This window comes from Salmo salar, chromosome ssa14 (genome assembly GCF_905237065.1).
Source record: "Salmo salar chromosome ssa14, Ssal_v3.1, whole genome shotgun sequence".
Taxonomy (NCBI): Eukaryota; Metazoa; Chordata; class Actinopteri; order Salmoniformes; family Salmonidae; genus Salmo; species Salmo salar.
Genome location: NC_059455.1, coordinates 80,477,230 through 80,504,587, shown reverse-complemented (window position 1 = coordinate 80,504,587; position 27,358 = coordinate 80,477,230). Strand labels below are relative to the sequence as shown.

The 27,358-nt window shown below is 43.6% G+C and overlaps 1 protein-coding gene across 1 annotated transcript in view; it reads right to left on the bottom strand.

The window, feature by feature from the left end:
* LOC106570400 (CUB and sushi domain-containing protein 3-like) overlaps positions 1-27,358 on the bottom strand; it is a 725,317-nt gene that overhangs the window by 434,134 nt on the left and 263,825 nt on the right. Inside the window, 1 exon segment of the mRNA XM_014142665.2 lies at positions 5,414-5,621. Coding sequence (XP_013998140.1) covers positions 5,414-5,621 — 208 coding nt within the window.

Here is a 27,358-nt window from a genome sequence, read left to right as displayed (position 1 = left end):
AAAATGTGTGTCACGTGAGTGGAAAGTGTGTGTATGTGTGTGTGTGTACACATGTGTGTGCATGCCTGTGAGTGGGAATGCACACTGGTTGCATGTTTGATCTAAGGAGAGCAAGACAGGTGACATATACACAGCCTCCACAATCTATCAAAGCTGCCAACATCATTTGCAAGCATTTTGTTACACCGGCAATAACGTTGGCTAAATATGTGTATAATTATGACCAATAAAATGTGATGTGAGATGATAGTTGGTGTGTGCATGATCATTTACACTACTCTTCTTCTTCTTTTCTAAATCTAGAAGAGGGCTTCTTTTGCCAAACTCCTGAGACTGTGGCCTTGTCCCAAATGGCACTCTATTCCCTATATATTGCACTAATGGACCTTGGTCGAAATATTGCACTATTTAGGGAATAGGGAGCCATTCGGGACACAACCTGTTATCCATACAGATCTTTCAGCATGATCCCCACACCCCAGGGGGCCAGAAGCATATTCTTTGCATAATCTCTGAGGTGGCATCAAAAATGTCTTCTTAATTTGGCATAATGTAATAGGTTGAAATGCACTAGTATCATCACCATGCTAAAACAACTAAAAAAACATAAACTATTACTCATCAGCGAGATAGATAATATTACTTGACTGGCTGAAATATAGTGATGAATCCTGCCATCCAATCTAAGCAGTGTGTGTGTGATAGTGACTATACAACCTCAGTAAACTGCCAACTATACTCCACGGTACACACTGTCCAATATGAGTGTCAGTAATAACACACTTGCTTCCCAACAATCATCCAGCGTGGTTGCTCACTAGAAAGGGAGATGGGTCCATTATTTTGAGGCTGGAAATAAGAGATAGTTACGCTTTTCCCTCAATACAGATAGGACAGCAGCCATACAGTCTGAGTGTGACAATGGCTACTTCCAGTACTGACCCAGACTACAGTAGAGTGGAGCAGTGTTGGGCCTGGCTGTCTGAGTGCCATCAGCTATCACTCAGTATGGAGCAGCAGCATTAGGCGTTCTCTCATCTCCAGATCTCCAGAGCAAAGAGGCTGCCTTTACACCCATGGCCCCTCCAGTACCAGACCCATGGCCCCTCCAGTACCAGACCCATGGCCCCTCCATTACAAGGCCTATGGACCCTCCAGTACCAGACCCATGGCCCCTCCAGTACAAGGCCTATGGACCCTCCAGTACCAGACCCATGGCCCCTCCAGTAAAAGGCCTATGGACCCTCCAGTACCAGACCCACGGCCCCTCCAGTACCAGACCCACGGCCCCTCCAGTACCAGATCTATGGCCCCTCTAGTACCAGACCCATGGCCCCTCCTGTACCAGACCCATGGCCCCTCCAGTACAAGGCCTATGGACCCTCCAGTACCAGACCCATGGCCCCTCCAGTACAAGGCCTATGGACCCTCCAGTACCAGACCCACGGCCCCTCCAGTACCAGATCTATGGCCCCTCCATTACCAGATCCATTTCCCCTCCAGTACCAGACCCACGGCCCCTCCAGTACCAGACCCACGGCCCCTCCAGTACCAGACCTATGGCCCCTCTAGTACCAGACCCATGGCCCCTCCAGTACCAGACCCATGGCCCTACCAGTACTAGACCCATGGAGCCAGACTACAGTGGAGCAGAGCTGGGCCTGGCTGCCTGAGAGCCATCAGCCTTCCCTCAGTGGAGGGTAGAAGGAGCATGTGTCTCTTTGTCAGCCCAGATCCACCGACTCAGAGCTCAGGAGAAGAGAAGACAGAACCCTTCAGGAGCCATCAGTGGAGCTCAACATTACACTCATCTCTGTGTCAGTGTGGATGGCAGGGGTATAGATACAAAGCAATCCTAGCATTGATATTATGTCTTTCTCTCTGTCTTTCTCACAGTCTCTCTCTCTGTCTCTCTGCCCTCTCTTTCTCTCTGTTTATCTCTCTCTGCCTCTCTCTCTCTCTGAATGCACAACTTGAAGCCCCTGAGACTAGAGTGAGAGCACAAAATTGATATTTTGGATTATATTTGAAGTCTGCATAGGAAGTGTGCTGGCGGGCTACTGTGGAGAGGGTTATACTGAAAATAGATAGCATTAATCAGCGGAATCTGATATCTGACAAACAAATCAAGGGAGGGAGTGTCTGAGTGGATGGAACAAGATCTTATCTAACAAAGGAAAGGAAAAATACATTTTGCCTGGAGTAGTGAGCTGACTTTGTCAGTGATGTGTAAACAAAGTGATAACATACATGAGGTGTCCAAATCCCACCCTATTCTCTATATAGTGCACTCCTTTTGACCTGGGCCCATAGGACTCTGATCAAAAGTAGTGCCCTATACGGGAATTGGATGTCATTTGGGACGCAGTCACACATACTAGAACAAACGTTTATCATTGCTCTACCTATCCGGTTCCAGTCACCATGAAAAACTGTTATGGCTTCCACTGTTCTCTCTGCTTTGTGAAGGTTTAGGAATAAATATTGCTAAAACATAATCAAACTTTCATACCCGCAATAACTCTACAGCCACACTCACTGAGGCTTTGTTTTATGACTGTTCTGCATCACTGGAGGCCTGATAAAAATAGCAATTACAGGTGTTTGTTGAAATATCACATTCCATATCCAATTGCAATAGTACACTATTACCATCTTCAAGGGTTACCCAATTAAACGATCAATAAACTGCATAATTCAACTGATTAAAAAAGGGGAATGCTTGAAATGAGAACACCTACCATTTCACGTTTAACTACTGTACGTTCTCAAGGAGGTTTGTGAAGACACATACTTAGAGAGAAAACTGTGTTGCTCCAGTTGATTTATCTGAATTAATCAACCAGCTGCTGTTTTCTAACTTCTCTAAGAAACATCTAATTTCCCATTCAAACAACATGTGCAACTGTGAAAACGGGCATAAACACATTATAACAATGAAAACAAGGTATACGTGGGATACCATCAGACTTCCAGTTAAGGGAGATACATTTGCCTGTATAAGCCTGGTTTCAAGGACAACATAATCTAACGAGATAATGGAACTATGGTTTCCTGCTTATTTGGGCCAAAATGCTCTACATTTCCGCCAAAGAGCTGTTTCTCTACAAATTAGCAAGGATGCCTGGTCACAAATGGAGATACTGACAATCATCAATGCGAGAAGTGTACTCCAGCCTTCACAAATCAGAGATACCACAGGGACAAAACAGAAAACGAGAAGAGGCACCACAGAATTATACGATATGCACGAGTAGGACATACAAAGTCATTCAAAACAGAAGATACAAAAAGGCATTAACAGCCCAATATTATCCCCCTATTGTGTCTGCCTTTTTGGTTTCCTTCTATTACGTAATTGTCTTGATGGTGCCAGACCAGAGCACTAACAACCAGACAGCGACAATGATTGGCTTAGTTTGTGGAGTTGGTTGTGTGTATTCTGGGTACAGACAGGTCCACATGTGAACAGAATAAGACAAAAAGTTGGCTCTGATACTACTTCTACACAGTTGGAGGCCAGGGAAGGAGGGAAAAATAAGACAGATGGAAGGAGGGTAAGATAGAGGGGGGAGAGAGAGAGGAAGAGAGGGATGGAGGGGGCAAACAGCTTTAGTTGACACAGAACTCGCCCCACTACAAGGTCAGGGAGCTAGCTACCAGTATGCAAAACACTGAATAGTAAACCACATACTGAAACAACAATACACACATTTAGGCTAAGCAGGATGTAAATGCCAAAGGGATTTGAATATGAACTATGGCACTGATGTGGTCTGATGTGTGAGGTGGGGTGGTGTGGAGAGTTTGAAGCCATGTCTCAGTCTGTCAAGCGGGCCTAGTCCCAAATCAAAGATAAAGAGGGCAATCCATAGATGCATTACCATAAATACATATGAATATCAATTGGTTCAGTGTCATTTGAAAGACTTCCTCTTGACGACGTCTCCCAATTAAAGATTATCAACACCAACAAGTAAACAAGTCGACCCATTGTTGATCTTCTAAAAAAATCAACAATGGGTCATATCCTGTCCCCAATGTTCCTCAAGGAAGGAAGAGGATTTAGTAAGTAAATAAAATCAGTATGTATCAGGCATCTAAGAGTAAGAGTGCTGATCTAGGATCAGAACTCCCTATGTATTCTTATTCATTCTGATCTAAATGGCAAAACTGATCCTAAATCAGTACTCCTACTCCATAATGCTTGATACATACATGAACGGCACCAGGTTGTTTCTATCTATCTATCTATCTATCTATCTATCTATCTATCTATCTATCTATCTATCTATCTATCTATCTATCTATCTATCTATCTATCTATCTATCTATCTATCTATCTATCTATCTATCTATCTATCTATCTATCTATCTATCTATCTATCTATCTATCTATCTATCTATCTATCTATCTATCTATCTATCTATCTATCTATCTATCTATCTATCTATCTATCTATCTATCTATCTATCTATCTATCTATCTATCTATCTATCTATCTATCTATCTATCTATCTATCTAATCTATCTATCTACCCCATACACTAGACAACATATGGTCAAACATATCCCAGGCAAACTGTGATGGCTGTCTATTAGCAAACTGTACAAATATTCAGATCCCTACTCAAATACATCATTGCTTTTAAGATAATTGGTATTGATACATCCGACAACCAATAATCTCATATGATCATAAATCATTATTGACATATTGGTAAGAACTCCATTACTACTGGCATATAGCAACTCAATATAATCTTGTAGGATGCAATACATTATGGTGAGAATTAGGAATATGTTACTCTCTTGTAATTTTCTTCCATTTCATGTAAGATGAAAAAGATGAAGACATAAGCGATGAAAAAGAGCTGTTTGTCTCTCCCCTAAATACAGCAAGTCTTATCCGTCTGGTTCCTATCGTCAGTGGCGGAATAGAGAAGGGAATCGATAGACTCATTTTCCAACAATCAATAGAACGCTGAGCTAAAATATTGTTATGACGAGCACATTAGAAAAATATTACACACTTCCAAAATGACTAATGATTATGTCAATATCTCATAAAACATACAATACGAAAAACCCGGCACCAACACACACATACTATTTCATTGCAGGTGTACAGTAATGGCTTCCTCAGATGTTATACATTGAAAGTAGGTCTCTACTTATGTCCCCTAATTACTTACATTTATTTATTTTGTATTTATTTAACCTTTCTTTAACTAGGCAAGTCAGTTAAGAACATATTCTTATTTACAATGAGGGCCTAGATCAGTGATTCACATTTGCAGTCACTGACTACCAAGCACAACAAAACAACAAATGACCATTTTGAAGTGAAGAATTGAAACAACGACCAGAAAACACAGAGAGAGGCATAGCAGTAAGTAGCAGTAGACTCACCATATTGTCGGAGGCTCAGACCCTTCCACTTCCAAGTAGTCATATTTTTCCTCCGTCTGGAAGTCTGTAAAAATGATGGAGATGGTGTCTCCAGGATCAGCAAGTATGGTCCACGTACAGTCCGCACTATTGTAATATTCACTCGGGAAATTGGGACTTGAAATGATGCCACTTGAACCCCTCAGAGTATCACCACATGTGTCCTCAGCTGTCAATCAAACGGAAAGACTTCTGTTAGGAATCGGGCTTTGCTCCACATGTAAGTAGTATACAGCAGAAAATAACAGCTGAACCCTCTTTTTTGTTTGGTTTGGGTAGATTTTTGACTGAGGCAACGTCATATGTATGTGTCTTTGTATATATTTACATACATACAAACATTTTACCACATACAGTATGGATTTTTTAAATCCAGCCCATTTCTCGATTACGAATTAAATTCATAGTATTGCCGCAGCTTTTGTATGCCACACACGATATCTTACAGTTGACGGTCTTTCTGTTTTTTTCTCCCATTCCTTTCTTTTACAGTTTTGAAGCAGAAATGGGATATAACTGGAATTTGAGTTGCCGCCTTTCATTATTCCAGCATAAATAGGAGTAAAATGAAGGCTCACTTCAAGGCCTCCTAGAGTCTATTCATCAGGTTTTAGAGAGGAGCCCCTACTTCTGGTGCCGAGACGCTCAACGCCTCTCTCTCATCTTTGTCATGACTATTAATTGACTCCATCTATACATGGGTTCTTGGAATCAAAAAGGTCCCAGCTGTATTTCCCAGCAGACTCGGAGCTCTGCTCTTGTCTTATTTATCCTTTTTTATATCAAGGACTTCCAATTTAATTTGAATGCAGTTTAGATTATAATTTTTTTAACAGGATTCAGATTTGTTTTTTTCTTGTTGTTTTGGAAATGTTTGGATACATAATGTACAGATAAAGACACATGGACTGGTCTGCACAGACGTTATAAATTATAGACATATAATTTATACAGTAAGGCAAACCTATAACATACATATAGATCCACATATACATGCATGCACATGGTACGTGACCGTGTGTATGGATTTATAGTGAAGGTGCAAAGCGATGCTCATTGGAGAATCCCTTTTATCCAGGACTAAAACATAATTTTTGGGGAACAGGAATACATACATAGAAACATTGAGGAAAAAGACATTGGCATGTGAGATGCAAGGAGTTACATGCTAATGTTTTACTCAAACAATCTACAGTAGGGTCAAACATATACACATTGAAAAACATATCTCATCCACACACACCCATGCTCATACATGCACATACTCACAACCCATAATGCACAGACACCGTCACATGCACACATAAAACATACAATCAAGTGCACGTAAAGGAGGTCACGCTGCTCGCTTAGCGAGTACCATTTCCTTCCGATTCGGCCAATACCTGGCGCGAACTCGGACCTCTGCCTTGCAAGTACACATGACCGCCCTCCTGAAGCACTTTACCAATCAGCGCCATGAGAAAAGCTAGCTATTGGCTGGCGCAAGTGAGAACACTTCAGGCTACACACGCATACGCACGAACACACGTGTACACACACACACACACACACACACACACACACACACACACACACACACACACACACACACACACACACACACACACACACACACACTCTCTCAGTGATCGGGCCATTCTCTATCTCTCCTTTGCAATTATACATGAGTTTATCCTGGAGATTCAGAGGTGATTAGATTACACACTCTGATAGCCAGGGGAAAGTCAAACCTTTAATAACAATCCCTTTATCAATACCATCAGTAATACAAACACCATTATAATGTCACTGAGCATGTGAGTGACAGGCTCATCAGGCCTCAATTAGAGGGAACGTAGCAAAAGCACAGAGAAGAGGTTATATAGAGCAGAGAATAATATAGGCCTAGTCAATTACATTCTCTATAATAGTACACTCAATGACATTCTCTATAATACTACAGTCACTTACTGATCTGCTGACTTTCTCAGTATCCATGAAGCCAAGTTTTCTTGGAAAACATTCCTCAGTATAATATAACCCTGGTTGTCCTGGAAAACAATTACCATATTTCCTTGGTCAGTTTGCATTGTGATTCTTGGAAAACAATATTCCCCATGCAAGCTGACAAATACGTTGTTGAACAGGATGCCATTTTGATCAAAGTTACCAGCCGAAGAGAACCCTTATTGTATGCACAGTACCGGTAACATCTGACGCTATCCCCATCAAAGACTAAGGGATAAGATGGCGCCGAAGAACATGGCTGACGTTTTACATTCTCTCAACCAATTGTGCAATTTTGTAATTTTTTTTTGCATTTTGAGTAACTTATTTTTGTACTTATTGTGTACATAATGTTGCTGCAACCGTCTCTTATGACCGAAAATAACTTCTGGACATCAGGAAAGCGATTACTCACCGCAGACTGGAAGAAACGTTTTTCCTTTAACGAGTCCGACGAGAAGGATCTCCTGATTTCACTGGAACAGGCCCAGATCCATTCCTTTTGCAAAATAAAATTGATGACCTACTACTAAGATTATCCTACCAACGGGACATGAACCTGTTAGGGCTAGGGGGCAGCATTTGCACGTCTGGATAAAAAAAATGTACCCGATTTAATCTGGTTACTAATCCTACCCAGTAACTAGAATATGCATATACTTATTATATATGGATAGAAAACACTCTAAAGTTTCTAAAACTGTTTGAATGGTGTCTGTGAGTATAACAGAACTCATTTGGCAGGCAAAACCCTGAGACATTTTCTGACAGGAAGTGGATACCTGATGTGTTGTATTACCTTTAAACCTATCCCATTGAAAAACACAGGGGCTGAGGAATATTTTGGCACTTCCTATTGCTTCCACTAGATGTCACCAGCCTTTACAAAGTGTTTTGAGTCTTCTGGAGGGAGATCTGACCGAACAAGAGCCATGGAACGATGATGGCCCATTAGACACCTGGCGCGCGAGGTCATGTTGGGTACCCTCGTTCCAATACGTTATAAAAGAGTATGCATTCGTCCACCTTGAATATTATTCATGTTCTGGTTAAAAAGGCCCTAATGATTTATGCTATACAACGTTTGACATGTTTGAACGAACGTAAATATATTTTTTCCCCTCGTTCATGACGAGAAGTCCGGCTGGCTTAGATCATGTGCTAACAAGACGGAGATTTTTGGACATAAATGATGAGCTTTTTTGAACAAAACTACATTCGTTATGGACCTGTGATACCTGGAAGTGACATCTGATGAAGAGAATCAAAGGTAATGGATTATTTACATAGTATTTTCGATTTTAGATCTCCCCAACATGACGTCTAGTCTGTATCGCAACGCGTATTTTTCTGGGCGCAGTGCTCAGATTATTGCAAAGTGTGATTTCCCAGTAAGGTTATTTTTAAATCTGGCAAGTTGATTGCGTTCAAGAGATGTAAATCTATAATTCTTTAAATGACAATATAATATTTTACCAATGTTTTCTAATTTTAATTATTTAATTTGTGACGCTGACTTGACTGCCGGTTATTGGAAGGAAACGATTTCCTCAACATCAATGCCATAGTAAAACGCTGTTTTTGGATATAAATATGAACTTGATAGAACTAAAAATGCATGCATTGTCTAACATAATGTCCTAGGAGTGTCATCTGATGGAGATTGTAAAAGGTTAGTGCATCATTTTAGCTGGTTTTATGGTTTTGGTGACCCTGTCTTTGACTTGACAAAACATTACACACAACTCTTGTAAATGTACTGTCCTAACATACTCTAAATTTATGCTTTCGCCGTAAAACCTTTTTGAAATCGTAAAACGTGGTTAGATTAAGGAGATGTTTATCTTTCAAAGGGTGTAAAATAGTTGTATGTTTGAAAAATTTGAATTTTGACATTTATTTGGATTCAAATTTGCCGCTCTTGAAATGCACCTGCTGTTGATGGAGTGCACCACGGGTGGCACGCTAGCGTCCCACCTAGCCCATAGAGGTTAAAAACTGTAACATCTTACGTTTCACCAAAACGTGGCTGAATGAAGAAACTGACAATTTAGAGCTGGAGGGATTTTCCATGCACTGGCAGAACCGAGATGCTACCTCTGGTAAGACGAGGGGTGGGGGTGTATGTCTTTGTGTCAATAACAGCTGGTGCGTGATGTCTCGAGGTATTGCTCGCATGAGGTAGAGTGCCTTATGATAAGCTGTCGACCACACTATCTACCATGAGAGTTCGCATCTGTATTATTCGTAGCTGTCTATTTACCACCACAAAGAAGAAAAATGCTCACCCAGAAGCGGCGCTCCTAGTGGCCGGGGACTTTAATGCAGGCAAACTTAAAATAGTTTTACCACATTTTTACCTGCATGTCACATGTGCAACCAGGGAAATAAAATCCTAGTCTACCTTTACTCCACACACATAGATGCATACAAAGCTCTCCCCCACCCTCCATTTGGCAAATCTGACCACAATTCTATCCTCCTGATTCCTGCTTACAAGAAAAAACTAAAGCAGAAAGTACCAGTGACTCACTCAATACGGAAGTGGTCAGATGACGCGGATGCTACACTACAGGACTGTTTTGCTAGCACACACTGGAATATGTTCCGGGATTCATCCAATGGCATTGAGAAATACATCACCTCAGTCATCGGCTTCATCAATAAGCGCATCGATGACGTCGTCCCCACAGTGACTGTACGTACATATCCCAACCAGAAGCCATGGATTACAGGCAACATCCGCATCGAGCTAAAGGCTAGAGCTGCCGCTTTCAAGGAGCAGGAGACTAATCCGGACGCTTATAAGAAATCCCGCTATGCCCTCAGATGAACCATCAAACAAGCAAAGTGTCAATACAGGATTAAGACTGAATCTTACTACACCGGCTCTGACGCTCGTCGTATATGGCAGAGCTTGAAAACTACTACGGACTACAAAGGGAAACCCAGATGCGAGCTGCCCAGTGATGCGAGCCTACCAGACGAGCTAAATGCCTTTGATGCTCGCTTCGAGGCAAGCAACACTGAAGCATGCACGAGAGCACCAACTGTTTTGGATGACTGTGTGATAATTCTCTCGGTAGCCGATGTGAATAAAACCTTTAAACATGCCAACATTCACAAAGCCGCTGAGCCAGATGGATTACCAGGACATGTACTCAAAGCATGCGCTGACCAACTGTCAAGTGTCTTCACTGACATTTTCAACCTCTCCCTGACCAAGTCAGTAATATCTACATGTTTCAAGCAGACCACCATAGCCCCTGTGCCCAAGGAAGCAAAGGTAACCTGCCTAAATGATTACCGCCCCGTGGCACACATGTCGGTAGCCATGAAGTGCTTTGAAAGGCTGGTCATGGCTCACATCAACAGCATCCTCCCGGACACCATAGACCCACTCCAATTCGCATTTTGCCCAAAACAGATCCACAGATGACGCAATCTCAATTGCACTCCACACCGCCCTTTCTCACCTGGACAAAAGGAACACCTATGTGAGAATGTTCATCGACTACAGCTCAGCATTCAACACCATAGTGCCCACGAAGCTCATCACTAAGCTAAGGACTCTGGAACTAAACACCTCCCTCTGCAACTGGATCCTGTAATTCCTGACGGGCCGCCCCCAGGTGGTAAGGGTAGGCAACAACACGTCTGCCACACTGATCCTTAACACTGAGGCCCTTCAGGGGTTTTCTACTTAGTCCCCTCCTGTGTTCCCTGTTCACCCACGACTATGTGGCCAAACACAACTCCAACACCATAATTTAGTTTGCTGATGACACAACAGTGCCTGATCACCGACAACACTGAGACAGGCTATATGTAGGAGGTCAGAGAACTGGCATTGTGGTGCCAGGACAACAACCTCTCCCTCAATGTGAGCAAGACGAAGGAGCTTATCGTGGACTACAGGAAAAGGCGGGCCGAACAGGCCCCCATTAACCTCTTGACGTTACCCTAGGATAGGGGGCGCCACAGCGCATTTTGGAAAAAATTTGTGCCCATTTTCAACGGCCTACTAATCAGACTCAGAAGCTAGGATATGCATATAATTAATACCTGTGGATAGAACACCCTAAAGTTTCTAAAACTGTTTGAATGGTGTCTGTGAGTATAACAGAACTCATATGGCAGTCAAAACCCCGAGACCGATTGAACCAGGAAGTGGAATTCTGAATTGTGGACTCAACTTCACGTCGTCGCCTATAATTCACACCATGAGATATTGTTTATTGAGCACTTCCTATTGCTTCCACAAGATGTCGCCAGTCTTTACAAAGTGTTTTGATCCTTCCACTGTCGAAACTCAGTGAATGAGACGCGTTGGAAATTGGTCACAGCGGGAGGGCCATCACCATTATGACGCCGGCGGCCCTGTCTACCCCCACCTTTGGAAACGTTTTGAAACACATTGAAATCGTCCCCCTCGAATCTTATTGGCTCTCTTGTTGAAACAGGCTCTGAAGATTTATGTTATACAACGTTTGACATGTTTGAACGAACCTAAATGTGAAAAAAAAAGTACTATTTCGAAACCACTGCGGCGCGCAAGGCAGATTAGTTGGATATGCCCTTCGGACGCACTAACATCAGCAAGCTAATTGAACATAAAGGATGGACTTTTTCGACCGAAAATACATCTGTTGTGGACCTGGGATTCCTGGAAGTGCTTTCTGATGAAGACAACTAAAGGTAAGGGATTATTGACAATATTATACAACATTAGATGTGAAATGCGATTGTTCCAAGATGGCGCCGAGCTGTATTTAATTGCTCATTTTCTGAGTATCGCATCCCCTTTTATCGCTAAGTGTGATTACCCAGTAAAGTTATTTTTAAATCTGGTATGACAGGTGCTTTCAAGAGATATTCATCTATAAATCTTAGAATGACAATATTACATTTTAAAAATGTTTTCGAATAGTAATTCAGTAAAATGTAGCACTGTTTCCCTGGATGCATTTGACGGGAAAATAGTTAGTCAACGTCAGACGCCGATGTAAAATGCTGTTTTCATATATAAATATGAACTTTATTGAACAAAAGAATGCATGCATTGTGTAACATGATGTCCTAGGTGTGTCATCTGATGAAGTTTGTAAAAGGTTAGTGCTGCATTTAGCTGTTTTTTGGTTATTTGTGATGCATGTGTTTGGTCGGAAAATGGCTATGTTGCTGCATTTTACGATGGACTCCTCTAACATAATCTAATGATTTGCTTTTCCTGTTAAACCTTTTTGAAATCGGACGACGTGGGTCGATTTTTTTTTTCAAATTATTAAATTTTGTTATGCTAATGGCGATATGATTTTTCGCTGGATTTTGATCCCGCTGACGGGATGAGACGCTGAAGAGGCTAACCAGTTGCATCACCACCCGGTATGGAAACTGCCGTCCAGGACCTATATAATAGGTGGTGTCAGAGGAAAGCCCATAAAACAGTCAGAGACTCCAGTCACCCAAGTTATAGACTGTTTTCTCTGCTACCGCACAACAATTCCTAAGCATCGCCACTGGGCAATTTACATTGACAACCCCCCCCCCCCCCTCCCCCTTGTACACTGCTGCTACTCACTGTTTGTTTTTTACCTATGCATAGTCACTTCACCCCCACATTCATGTACAGATTATCTCAACAAGCTTGTATCCCTGCACACTGACTCGGTACTGGTGCCCCCTGTATAAAGCCTCGTTATTGTTATTGTTATTGTGTTACTTTTTATTTTATCCTAGTTTGTAAATATTTTCTTCTTCTTGAACTGCACTGTTGGTTAAGGGTTTGTAAGTAAGCATTCCACGGTGATGTCTACACTTGTTGTATTCAGCGCATGTGGCAAATAAAGTTTGATTTGATTTGATAAGGGATAAAAGCTAAGAGCTAAGTGCTTCTAGCTAAGAGCTAAGTGCTAATAGCTAAGGGCTAAGAGCTAAGAGCTCAGGGCTAAGAGCTAGGAGCTAAGAGCTAGGGGCTAAGAGCTAAGAACTAAGGCTAAGAGCTAAGGGCTAAGAGCTAAGAGTACCCGATAGAAAGCTTGAAGATGTGGATAAGGAACTTATAAGTGTTTCGTTAGAGCCATGACTCTCTAGGTCACACTGTCCAGTTAATTAGTACTTACGGTTTGATTTTGAACTGGTGAACGGAAAATACTTTGTGATGAACATTCATTAGCTGCTCAAGAAGAAAAATTTGGAGGACTCAACTCAATACTCATATCAAAAGTTAAAATAGAGGGTGCTTATATTTGTCCTGTTTCACACATGTACAAGTGTGTAACCTGTACAAGTGTGAAAAATTATGTTTTTTGCCTATCCCACTCCCCCTGAGACACCCTCGGAGAGTGGAGTCACAGCCAGGGATCAGCAACCCAGGAGCAATTAGGGTTAAGTGCCCTGCTCAAGGGCAGATCAGAAGATTTTTCACCTACAATGTAATCAGTTCGAAGATTTGTACTAGCAACCCTTTGGTTATTGATGCAAAGCTCGAACCACTAGGCCATTGGTCACCAACCTTTTCTGAGTCAAGATTTTTTTTAAACATGCCTTCAAAAACATAAGCCTATGCAACATTAACCAATTAAAAACAGTTCTGTAGCATTGAGGTTCGCTATAGGCTATAGATTATTATATTAGACAATACATTATCACGGCATATTGGCTATGCTTGAATTGCCCTGCCATTGTTGTTCTTCTCAGACCATTTTCAAATTATATTTAAAAAATGTAGGTATATGATCACACTGGTAATAGTTAATTTGTTGTATTACTTCTGAGGCACAGCTGAGTGAGCATAATAATATACTTTTCTTCTACTGGACTGATGGCCTGCATCTGATGGTCAGTCTGAGGGGGGGGGGGGGAGGGAGCAGCGGTGAGGCTGCCTTTCACCTGACTCACCGTCTCTCCGCTCTCCCTCCCTCCGATGAGAAAAGGGGGGAGAGTCTTCCAGCTGATGGCGAAACTCAAGTTGCACTGCATTATGTTGTTACTCCTATGACCAGAGAAAGTGAAATATTCCTCGATATTAAAAAAGACACAAGCAGCTAATAATAATAAAAAAAGACACGCAGTTTCCCTACTCATTAATTGCAGCTGCAGTGCTGGTTGTAGCATGAGTGGAAGTAGGGAGAACGCACATTTTATGGCTTAAAAAAAGTATTGAACAAAGTGTTGACAGTGATGAATAAGAACTTAAACATGAACTTACTCATAAAAACAGAAGCAATTTCCTGTATTCGTTGAGTCCCTCTCTAGTCATGGTTTTAAAAGTTTTGAAATATCACAGTATCAACTTTGCTGTGTGTTTGAGTCTTCCTTTTCCAGTCTATGGCTCAAGAACACTGTGAGCTATCTGATTAGCCAGCGGTAGGCCTATAGGTGCACTTAATTTGCTCTCTGGGCCTGCTGGGTAGGCGGAGTTCTACCTTCGGACACATTAAATGTTTCAAAACGGGAACAGTTTGCCTTCTCGGCGCAAGGGCAGCTGAATCAAGTGCACCTACTGCCAACAGCTCAAAACAAATAAAAAAATAGGAACACAAGGCTTTATCGTTGAGTCTTTTACAGAAATGTTTGGTGATCGACTAGGAATTGTCACGTCCTGACCAGCAGGTGGAGTAGGTGTATAGTTTTGGTCAGGGCGTGGCAGAAGAAGTTGTTTTCTATGTTCTGTCTAGGTTGGGTGTTTCTATGTAGAGTTAATTGGGGTGGAGTTCCAATTGAAGGCAGCTGTGTGGTGTTGCCTTTGATTGGAAGTCCTATATTAGTTGGGTGTGTTTGTCTGTGTGTTTGTGGGGAATTGTTTTTGCACTGCGTTAGTATAGCCTGCAAAACTGTTGGTGTCGTGAGTATCGTTTATTGTTTTTTTTTTTCTGTGGATGCTTTACTCTTGTTTTTGTGAGTTAAAAGAATGAGTATCCACAACTCTGCTGCATTTTGGTCTTCCCTGCAACACCACGACATAATCTGTGACAGAATTCCCCACCACCAACACAAGACCAAGCAGCAGAGGAACGAGGAGGAAGGATGGACATGGACAGAAATAAGGTTGAGCGTTTCCAGGGCTATGGAGGAGTTTAGGAAACTCGAGAGGTAGCCCCAATAATTTTTTTGGGGGGGGCACAAGGGCAGTTTACGGGGCAAGAATGGATCCCCAGGCCAGCTCCCCGCACTAGCCCGAAGGTGCGTGTCTCCAGGCTGGCACGTCCAGTACCAGCCCCACGCACAAGGCTTCTAGTGCGTCAGTCCAGCCCCGCCAGTCATGAGTCGCCAGAGCCGCCCGCCAGTCATGAGTCGCCAGAGCCGCCCGCCAGTCATGAGTCGCCAGAGCCGCCCGCCAGTCATGAGTCGCCAGAGCCGCCCGCCAGTCATGAGTCGCCAGAGCCGCCAGTCAGGAGCCGCCAGAGCCGCCCGCCAGTCAGGAGCCGCCAGAGCCGCCCGACTGCCAGGAGCCTCCAGAGCGGCCAGACTGCCAGGAGATGCCAGAGCGGCCAGACTGCCAGGAGATGCCAGAGCGGCCAGACTGCCAGGAGGTGCCAGAGCGGCCAGACTGCCAGGAGATGCCAGAGCGGCCAGACTGCCAGGAGATGCCAGAGCGGCCCGACTGTCCTCCGGGTCTGCCAGAGCGGCCCGACTGTCCTCCGGGTCTGCCAGAGTGGCCTTACTGTCCTCCGGGTCTGCCAGAGTGGCCCGACTGTCCTCCGGGTCTGCCAGAGTGGCCCGACTGTCCTCCGGGTCTGCCAGAGTGGCCCGACTGTCCTCCGGGTCTGCCAGAGTGGCCCGACTGTCCTCCGGGTCTGCCAGAGTGGCCCGACTGTCCTCCGGCCCAGTCCGAGTGGCCCGACTGTCCTCCGGCCCAGTCCGAGTGGCCCGTCTGCCCGGAGCTGCCGGGGTGGCCCGTCTGCCCGGAACTGCCAGAACCGGAGCCACCTCCAGATATAGGTGGGTTGGGGAGGGGGGGTGTAGCACAGTGCCGTCGTTGACGGCAGCCACCCTCCCTTCCCTCCCTGCAGTTAGGGGGATTTTTTTTCGGGTTGTTTTGGGTGTTCTGTGTTTTTTTCTTTTGAAGGTGCATTCGGGGTCTGCACCTTTAGGGGAGGGGTAATGTCACTTCCTGACCAGCAGATGGAGTAGGTGTATAGTTTTGGTCAGGGTGTGGCAGAAGAAGTTGTTTTCTATGTTCTGTCTAGGTTGGGTGTTTCTATGTAGAGTTAATTGGGGTGGACTTCCAATTGAAGGCAGCTGTGTGGTGTTGCCTTTGATTGGAAGTCCTATATTAGTTGAGTGTGTTTGTCTGTGTGTTTGTGGGGAATTGTTTTTGCACTGCGTTAGTATAGCCTGCGAAACTGTTGGTGTCGTGAGTATCGTTTATTGTTTTGGTTTTTTCTGTGGATTCTTTACTCTTGTTTTTGTGAATTAAAAGAATGAGTATCCACAACTCTGCTGCATTTTGGTCTTCTCTGCAACACCACGACATAATCTGTGACAGGAATGTCTTGGAGCGACCGGTTGCTGACCACTGCACTAGGCTACCTGCCGCCCTAAAAAGTTATCGTCCTTTGAGCCGGATATGAACCAGCAACCGAAGAATTTTACTTGAATCACGACTAATCATGAAGTAGGATTGAATGGTTTCTTTTGATTACGTCAATGCTGAAGAAACTAATTTCCTGTTTTCATAAAATAAAATTCTTATAAAACAAATAATGCCTCCTCTTACATGTAACATGAAATAAAAAATGACTGAAAGAATGATGTGCACTAATCAATATAAAATACTTCAACAATGATAGGACCTTGTTTTTTGGAGAGAAATGGCATAACACTGGATTTCTCTATATTTGGAGATGGCTTAGCCTTGACATTAGCATTGTAATGCAGAGGTGCTGTCTGCCTGGCTATGATAAATTCCCTTTGGAAAACATTCTTGTCAGTCATTTGTAAATCAATTCTGCATTCCCCTGCTTCTTTTACTGCCCGCCCTCACCCAAGAGCAGAACCAGAACACCCGCCTCAGCATTTTATTTCAACCTGAATCATAATAATGAAAAACATATAGGACTCAGTCAGAAAATAAATCCACCATGAACCAGAATATATGTGCTGCACTGCAGAAGATACCACCCATCATAAATACCCCTAACACAGGTTAAGATGGACCAGGGCTTCCTTTTTCCGCCTATGAAGGTCCTTTTCACCTACCGAGGTCTGTCGAATAAACATTCTCATTGGACTGTTTTAGATTCCCAACATGCAAAGCTCTGATAGCTGTTGTTTGGCTGACATGCTTTAACCTCTTAGGGCTAGGGGGCAGTATTTACACCGCCAGATAAAAAACGCACCCGATTTAATCTGGTTACTACTCCTACCCAGTAACTAGAATATGCATATACTTATTAGATATGGATAGAAAACACCCTAAAGTTTCTAAAACTGTTTGAATGGTGTCTGTGAGTGTAACAGAACTCATGTGGCAGGCAAAAACCTGAGAGATTCCTTTACAGGAAGTGGCCTGTCTGACAATTTATTGGCTTTCTTTGACATCTCTTTCCAAAACAAAGGATCTCTGCGGTAACGTGACACTTCCCACGGCTCCCATAGGCTCTCAGAGCCCGGGAAAAAGCTGAATGTCGTCATTCCAGCCCCAGGCTGAAACACATTATCGCCTTTGTCAAGTGGCCGATCAAGGGACAGTGGGCTTAGGCGCGTGCACTGGTCGCCCCCGTCTTTCTTTTTTTTCCTCTATTTACCGAAACGCAGATTCCCGGTCGGAATATTATCGCTTTTTTACTAGATAAATTGCATAAAAATTGATTTTAAACAGCGGTTGACATGCTTCGAAGTACGGTAATGGAATATTTAGAATTTTTTTGTCACGAAATGCGCCATGCTCGTAACCCTGATTTACCATTTCGGATAGTGTCTAGAACGCACGAACAAAACGCCGCTGTTTGGATATAACGATGGATTATTTGGGACCAAACAAACATTTGTTATTGAAGTAGAAGTCCTGGGAGTGCATTCTGACGAAGAACACCAAAGGTAATAATATTTTTCTTATCGTAAATCTGATTTTGGTGAAGGCTAAACTTGCTGGGTGTCTAAATAGCTAGCCCGTGATGGCTGGGCTATGTACTTAGAATATTGCAAAATGTGCTTTCACCAAAAAGCTATTTTAAAATCGGACATATCGAGAGCATAGAGGAGTTCTGTATCTATAATTCTTAAAATAATTGTTATGCTTTTTGTGAACGTTTATCGTGAGTAATTTAGTAAATTGTTAGTAAATTCCCCGGAAGTTTGCGGGGGGTATGCTAGTTCTGAACGTCACATGCTAATGTAAAAAGCTGTTTTTTTATATAAATATGAACTTGATTGAACAAAACATGCATGTATTGTATAACATAATGTCCTAGGGTTGTCATCTGATGAAGATCATCAAAGGTTAGTGCTGCATTTAGCTGTGGTTTGGGTTTATGTGACATTACATGCTAGCTTGAAAAATGGGTGTCTGATTATTTCTGGCTGGGTACTCTGCTGACAGAATCTAATGTTTTGCTTTCGTTGTAAAGCCTTTTTGAAATTGGACAGTGTGGTTAGATTAACGAGAGTCTTGTCTTTAAATAGCTGTAAAATAGTCATATGTTTGAGAAATTGAAGTAATAGCATTTCTAAGGTATTTGAAAATCGCGCCACAGGATTCAACTGGCTGTTACGTAGGTGGGACGATTTGGTGCCACCTAGCCCAGAGAGGTTAAACAGAACGTGTTTTGCTGGACATATGAGTGTCAGTGCCCTGGGACGACCTGTCAGCCCTGTCACAGACAGACTCAGCAGACAGTGTATCTCTCCACTACGGGCTAGCCTATAGTGTTGTCACACAAATAGGCCCTAGGACAGCATAGCCATTCTCCTGATGTTAGGCTGTTGATAAACTCCCAGTAGCTAACTAATAGAGCAGTGCTCTTCTACACTGCAACAATGCCAAAGCAATTGCACAAAACATACGAAACGAGGGCAGAATGTATTGATTCTGCAAACAACGAGTTTTGAACTCACAGTGCCTAAATCCTTACAGTTCATGTCACTACTGTAAGCAGGGCTTCCCCTAAATGTAATGAGGGATTTACTGTACACTCTCATGTCATTTCCAAACAATTTACTATCCTAGTCGAGAGAGAAAGAGAGCAAGAGAGAGAGAGAGAGAGAGAGAGATGACGAGAGAGAAACCGAGAGAGAGAGAGAGAGAGAGAGAGAGAGAGAGAGAGAGATGACAAGAGAGAAACCGAGAGAGAGAGAGAGAGAGAGAGAGAGAGGTTAAATCTTCATCCCGCTGTTCTGCTGTGGTATTCTCAGGACCATGTTTGAGGTGTCAGGCCTCTGATGGGGTTCTGGGAGAAGAAAGTAATCCTGTTGGCTCCCCGGCCTGGCCCTGATCTCTCCCCTCCAGTAGGCATCCCAGAGACCCCCAGCCTGGCCCTGAACTCTCCCCTGCAGCAGACAGTAGGCAGGCCAGAGAACCCCACCACCCTAGCCTAACCTGCTCAGTCTTTCCTTTTTTCAGTTTGACAGACATAAATCCTAACCTGCTACACCCTCTTAACCAGATCGGTCTGTATGTCAGCTCTACGGAAAGACAGACAGACAGACTCAACTTGCTGAATACCTATTTTAGGTCACAAATAGAAGGGTTGGGTTTGTTATCAAGTTTCAAATGTTAGAGTTTGGGAGGCTTTTTTAATCTGCCTAATGTGGTTTTTATACTCCTCACTTTGGAGTTATTAAAATAATGTAATAAATATAGATAATTTCCCACAGAGCACCAACCATGTGTTTGACAAAGAAATGGGAATCGAAAAAATAAATCTAATCAAATTGTATTGGTCACATTCACATACTTAGCAGATTATTGCAGGTGTAGAGAAATGCGTGTGTTCCTAGCTCCAACAGTGCAGTAGTAACTAAAAACAATTCACAACAATACACACAAATCTAAAAGCAAAAGAATGGAATTAAGAAATATATAAATATTAGATCGAGAAATGTGGCATTGACTAAAATACAGTAGAATAGAATACAGTATATACATGAGTAAAGCAGTATGTAAACATTATTTAAACATAATTAAAGTGACTACAGTTCCATTATTAAAGTGGCCAGTGATTCCAATTCTATGTCTATAGGGCAGTAGCCTCTGAGGTGCAGGGTTGCGTAACCTAGTGGAAGCCGGCTAGTGATGATTATTAAACCGTATGATGGCCTTGAGATGCAAGCCATTTCTCAGTCTCACGGTCCCAGCTTTGATGCACCTGTACTGACCTCGCCTTCTGTATGATAATGTGGTGCACAGGCTGTGGCTCAGGTGGTTGATGTCCTTGATGATCTTTTTGACCTTCCTGTGACATCGGGTGCTGTATGTGTCCTGGAGGGAAGGTATAGTTTTCCCCCGGTGATGCGTTGGGCAGACCGCACCACTCTCTGGAGAGCCCTGTGGTTGCAGACAGTGCAGTTGCCGTACCAGGTGGTGATACAGCCGGACAGAATGCTCTCAATTGTGCACGTGTAAAATTTTTTCAGCCTCCTGAGGTTGAAGAAGCACTGTTGCGCCTTTTTCACCACACTGTCTGTGTGGGTGGACCATTTCAAATCTTCAGTGATGTGTACGCTGAGGAACTTGAAGCTTTCCACCTTCTCCACTGCAGTCCCGTCAATGTGCCACCGCGTAGGTGGCACTGTGTTATCCTCAAAGCGGGCGAAGAAGGTGTTAGCTTGTCCGGAAACAAGACGTTGGTGTTCGTGATGTGGCTGGTTTTCCCTTTGTAGCCCGTGATTGTCTGTAGACCCTGCCACATACGTCTCATGTCTGAGCCGTTGAATTGCGTCTCCACTTTGTCTCTGTACTGACATTTTGCCTGTTTGATTGCCTTACGGAGGGAATAATTACACTGTTTGTATTTGGCCATATTCCCAGTCACCTTGCCATGGTTAAATGCGGTGGTTCACGCTTTCAGATTTGAGTGAATGCTGCCATCTATCCACAGTTTCTGGTTTGGGTAGGTTTTAACCTGTTGGGGCTACAGGTTAGCAATGAACCCCGAGTCGGGATTGCTAACATCAAAACATCAAAAATCTAATAATTTCAATTTCTCAAACAATCAACTATTTTACACAATTTAAAAGATAAACATCTCCTTAATCTAACCACATTGTTCGATTTTCAAAGAGGCTTTACGGCAAAAGCATAAAGTTAGATTATGTTAGGACAGTACATAGCCACAAAAGTACAAACATCCATTTTCAATTCAAGGTCAGGCGTCACCAAAAGCAGAAACCAGCTAGAATTATGCACTAACCTTTGTCAATCTCCATCAGATGACACTCCTAGGACATTATGTTATACAATACATGCATTTTTTGTTCCATCAAGTTCATATTTATATCCAAAAACAGCATTTTACAGTAGCGTGAAATTCAGATTTTTTTCTTCTCTGAAATGCTTCCGGTGAACATAACAACATTTCTATTCGAAAACATTGGTAAATTATAATATTGTCATTCAAAGAATAATATATTATCATCTCGTAATTGCTACCGAATGGCCAGATTCAAAATAACTTTACTGGGAAATCACATTTTGCAATAAACGGGGTGCTATGCTAAGAACAATAAACTATGCTATACAGTTAGCATCATCTAATATTGATAATAACATTGTAAATATCCCCTTACCTTTGATTATCTCCATCAGAAGGCACTGCCAGGAATCCCAGGTCCGGAACAAATGTGGTTTCTTTTGACAAAGTTCATAATTTATGTCCAAATAACACCAAGTAGTTAGCGTTCATTATGCTCCCACAAAACGTGGTGGGGGGGTTGTAAAATCATGCCGAAAAGCTAAAAAAACCTAGTAAATAATCTATTTACGTTCGTTCAAACATGTCAAACGTTGTTTAGCATTAATCTTTTGGTCCATTTTTAACGCTAAACATCAGTAATATTTTCACACAACCTATCCTATGTCTTGATAAACAATTAATGACAAACTCACGCTTCTCAGATTTATGCGCAGGCGCAAAAAAATTAAGTGACGACATGTCAACTTCCTTGCATTCTAATTTGCTCTCTGTTTATCATAGACGCTTCAAACAACTTTATAAAGATCGTTGACAGTTAGTGGAAGCCGTAGGTGTTGCGAAATGAATCCTTTCTCACTATGGTATCTATAAAACAATGACACTAAATAGTACAGTCACAAAATTCACATTTTTTTAATCTATTTTTCACAGGTTTTTGCCTGCAATATGAGTTTTGTTATACTTACAGACACCATTCAAACTGTTTTAGAAAATTCAGAGTGTTTTCTATCCGAATGTGTTAATAATATGCATATCCTAGCTTCTGAGTTGGTGTAGGAGGCAGTTAAAAATGGGCACTTTTTTTTTCAAAATCTCTCAATACTGCCCCCGAGCCCCAACAGGTTAATAGTCACAGTGGGTACAACATATCTTATACACTTCCTGATGTATTCGTAGATGCTATTCTCAGAGGCTACCCAGAACATATCCCAGTCCGCTTGATCAAAACAATCTTGAATCATGGATTCCAATTGGTCAGACCAGTGTTGAATAGACCTTAGCACGGGTACTTCCTGTTTGAGTTTCTGCCTATAGGAAGGGAGGAGCAAAATAGAGTCATGATCAGATTTGCCAAAGGGAGGGCGGGGGAGGGCCTTGTAGGCATTTCGAAAAGGTTGAGTAGCAGTGGTCCAATGCTTTACGAGCGCGAGTACTACATTCAAAGTGTTGGTAGAACTTCAGTAGCGTTTTCCTCAAATTTGCTTTGTTAAAATCCCCAGCAACAATAAATGTGGCCTCAGGATATGTGGTTTCCAGTTTGCATAAAGTCCAGTGTAGTTCTTTGAGGGCCATCGTGGTATTGGCTTGAGGGGGAATATTCACGGCTGTGATTATAACCGAAGAGAATTCTCTTGGGAGGTAATACGGTCGGCATTTGATTGTGTGGTATTCTAGGTCGGGTGAACAAAAGGACTTCAGTTGCTGTATGTTATCACAATCACACGATGAGTAGTTAATCATGAAACATACACCCCACCTTTCTTCTTCCCGGAGAGTTCTTTATTTCTGTCTGCGCGATGTACTGACAACCCAGACGGCTGTATGAACGGGGTTTAAAAATTGATTTTAAACAACGTTTGACATGCTTCGAAGTACTGTAAAGGAATATTTTGAATTTTTTTGTCACGATACGCGTCCGCGCGTCACCCTTCGTTACCCTTCGGATAGTGTCTTGAACGCACAAACAAAACGCCGCTATTTGGATATAACTATGGATTATTTGGAACCAAAACAACATTTGTTGTTGAAGTAGAAGTCCTGGGAGTGCATTCTGACGAAGAACAGCAAAGGTAATCAAATTTTTCTTATAGTAAATCTGAGTTTGGTGAGTACCAAACTTGGTGGGTGTCAAAATAGCTAGCCTGTGATGGCCGGGCTATCTACTCAGAATATTGCAAAATGTGCTTTCACCGAAAAGCTATTTTAAAATCGGACACCGCGATTGCATAAAGGAGTTCTGTATCTATAATTCTTAAAATAATTGTTATGCTTTTTGTGAACGTTTATCGTGAGTAATTTAGTAAATTCACCGGAAGTTTTCGGTGGGAATGCTAGTTCTGAACGTCACATGCTAATGTAAAAAGCTGGTTTTTGATATAAATATGTACTTGATTGAACAAAACATGCATGTATTGTATAACATAATGTCCTAGGAGTGTCATCTGATGAAGATCATCAAAGGTTAGTGCTGCATTTAGCTGTGGTTTTGGTTTTTGTGACATATATGCTAGCTTGAAAAATGGGTGTGTGATTATTTCTGGCTGGGTACTCTCCTGACATAATCTAATGTTTTTCTTTTGTTGTAAAGCCTTTTTGAAATCGGACAGTGTGGTTAGATAAAGGAGAGTCTTGTCTTTAAAATGGTGTAAAATAGTAATATTGTCACAGTTGTCGTACTGGAGAGAAGACCAAGGCGCAGCAGGAATGTGAATACTCATAATTTTAATAAACTCAAGTAAGGCATCCACAGGAAAAACAATAAACACGACAGCAACAGTTTTGCAGGCTAACAAACGCAGTGCAAAAACAACTACCCACAACCCCAAAGAAAAACACACACTACTATATAGGACTCCCAATCAAAGGCAACTCAACACACCTGCCTTCAATTGGGAGTCCAATCACCAACACAACACTTAACACACAAAAACCTGCCACGTCCTGACCAAAACGAATACAATTGCTCCCTCTGCTGGTCAGGACGTGACAGTACCCCCCCGTGCCCCCCCCCCCCAAGGTGCAGACCCCGGAATGCACCTTACAAAAGAAAACACAAAAAAATCCCCAACACCCCAACAAAACCCATAAACAATAACCCCTAAACAATAAGGGAGGGAAGGGAGTGTGGCTGCCGTCAACGACGGCACTGTGCTACACCCTCCCTCCCCAACCCACCTATCCTGGAGGTGGCTCAGGTGCGGGACGTGGACCTCGCTCCACCTTCGGCGTCGCCCACTTCGGTGGCGCCGATAGCTGCGCCGGGCAGACGGGCCACTCGGGCTGACCCTGGCAGACGGATCACTCTGGCTGGACCGGAGGACAGGCGGGCCACTCGGGCTGGGCCGGAGGACAGGCGGGCCACTCTGGCTGGGCCGGAGGACAGGCGGGCCACTCGGGCTGGACCGGAGGACAGGCGGGGCACCCTGGCAGATCTGGGCAGGCGGGCCACTCTGGCAGATCCGGGTCAGTCGGGCCACTCTGGCAGCTCCGGGCAGTCGGGCCACTCTGGCAGCTCCGGGCAGTCGGGCCACTCTGGCAGCTCCGGGCAGTCGGGCCACTCTGGCAGCTCCGGGCAGTCGGGCCACTCTGGCAGCTCCGGGCAGTCGGGCCACTCTGGCAGCTCCGGGCAGTCGGGCCACTCTGGCAGCTCCTGACTAGCGGGCGACTCTGGCGACTCTTGACTGGCGGGTGACTCTGGCGACTCTTGACTGGCGGGCGGCTCTGGCGACTCTTGACTGGCGGGCAGCTCTGGCGACTCTTGACTGGCGGGCAGCTCTGGCGACTGTTGACTGGCGGGCAGCTCTGGCGATTCTTGACTGGCGGGCAGCTCTGGCGACTCCTGACTGGCGAGGCTGGGCTGACGCACTAGACGCCTGATGCGTGGGGCTGGTACTGGACATGTCAGCCTGGAGACACGCACCTCCATGCTAGTGCGTATAGCGGGAAACACCGGACCGTAGAGGCGCACTGGCGGTCTTGAGCGCAGGGTTGGCATCACCCCTTCCGGCTCGATGCTCACCTCGCCCTGGCACATGCGGGCGCTGGTACAGGGCGGACTGGGCTGTGCGTGCATATAGGCAAGATAGTGCGCACCTCAGTGAAACATGGCGCCCTCCACCTCATACGCTCCTCCATGTAATCACAGGTAGCTGGCTTACGGCTCTTCCTTGGCCAAGCCAAACTACCCGTGTGCCCCCCCCCAAAAAATTATTGGGGGTGCCTCTCGGGCTTCCTACCCAGCCGTGTTCCCTCATACCGCTGCCGTTGGTTCTTCTGTCCTGCTGCCTCCACTCTCCTGAGTGCCTCCACCTGTTCCCATGGGAGGCGATCCCTTCCGGCCAGGATCTCTTCCCAAGTGTAGGCTCCCTTGCCGTCCAGGATGTCCTCCCATGTCCATTCATCCACCTGATGCTCCTTCCTCTTCCGCAGCTTGGTCCTTTTGTGGTGGGTAGTTCTGTCACAGTTGTCGTACTGGAGAGAAGACCAAGGCGCAGCGGGAATGTGAATACTCATACTTTTAACCTGTTATGGCTAGGGGGCAGTATTTTCACGGCTGGATAAAAAACGTACCCGATTTAATCTGGTTACTACTCCTGCCCAGTAACTAGAATATGCATATAATTATTGGCTTTGGATAGAAAACACTCCAAAGTTTCTAAAACTGTTTGAATGGTGTCTGTGAGTATAACAGAACTCAAATGGCAGGTCAAACCCTGAGAGATTCCTTTACAGGAAGTGGCCTGTCTGACCATTTCTTGAACTTCTTTGCCATCTCTATCTTTTACAAAGGATCTCTGCTCTAACGTGACACTTCCTACGTCTTCCATGGGCGCTCAGAGCCCGGGAAAAAACAGAATGTCGTCATCCCAACCCCAGGCTGAAACACATTATCGCCTTTCTCAAGTGGCCGATCAAGGGACTGTGGGCTTAGGCGCGTGACCTGGCCGCCCCCGTCTTTGTGATTTTTCCTCTGTTTGCCGAAAAGGAGATTCCCGGTCGGAATATTATCGCTTTTTTACGAGATAAATTGCATAAAAATTGATTTTAAACAGCGGTTGACATGCTTCGAGGTACGGTAATGGAATATTTAGAATTTTTTTGTCACGAATTGCGCCATGCGCGCGACCCTGATTTACCATTTCGGATAGTGTCTGGGACGCACGAACAAAACGCCGCTATTCGGATATAACGATGGATTATTTTGGACCAAACCAACATTTGTTATTGAAGTAGCAGTCCTGGGAGTGCATTCTGACGAAGACAACAAAAGGTAATCAAACTTTTATAATAGTAAATCTGATTTTGGTGAAGGCTAAACTTGCCGGGTGTCTAAATAGCTAGCCCGTGATGGCTGGGCTATGTACTTAGAATATTGCAAAATGTGCTTTCACCAAAAAGCTATTTTAAAATCGGACATATCGAGTGCATAGAGGAGTTCTGTATCTATAATTCTTAAAATAATTGTTATGCTTTTTGTGAACGTTTATCGTGAGTAATTTAGTAAATTGTTAGCAAATTCCCCGGAAGTTTGCGGGGGGTATGCTAGTTCTGAACGTCACAT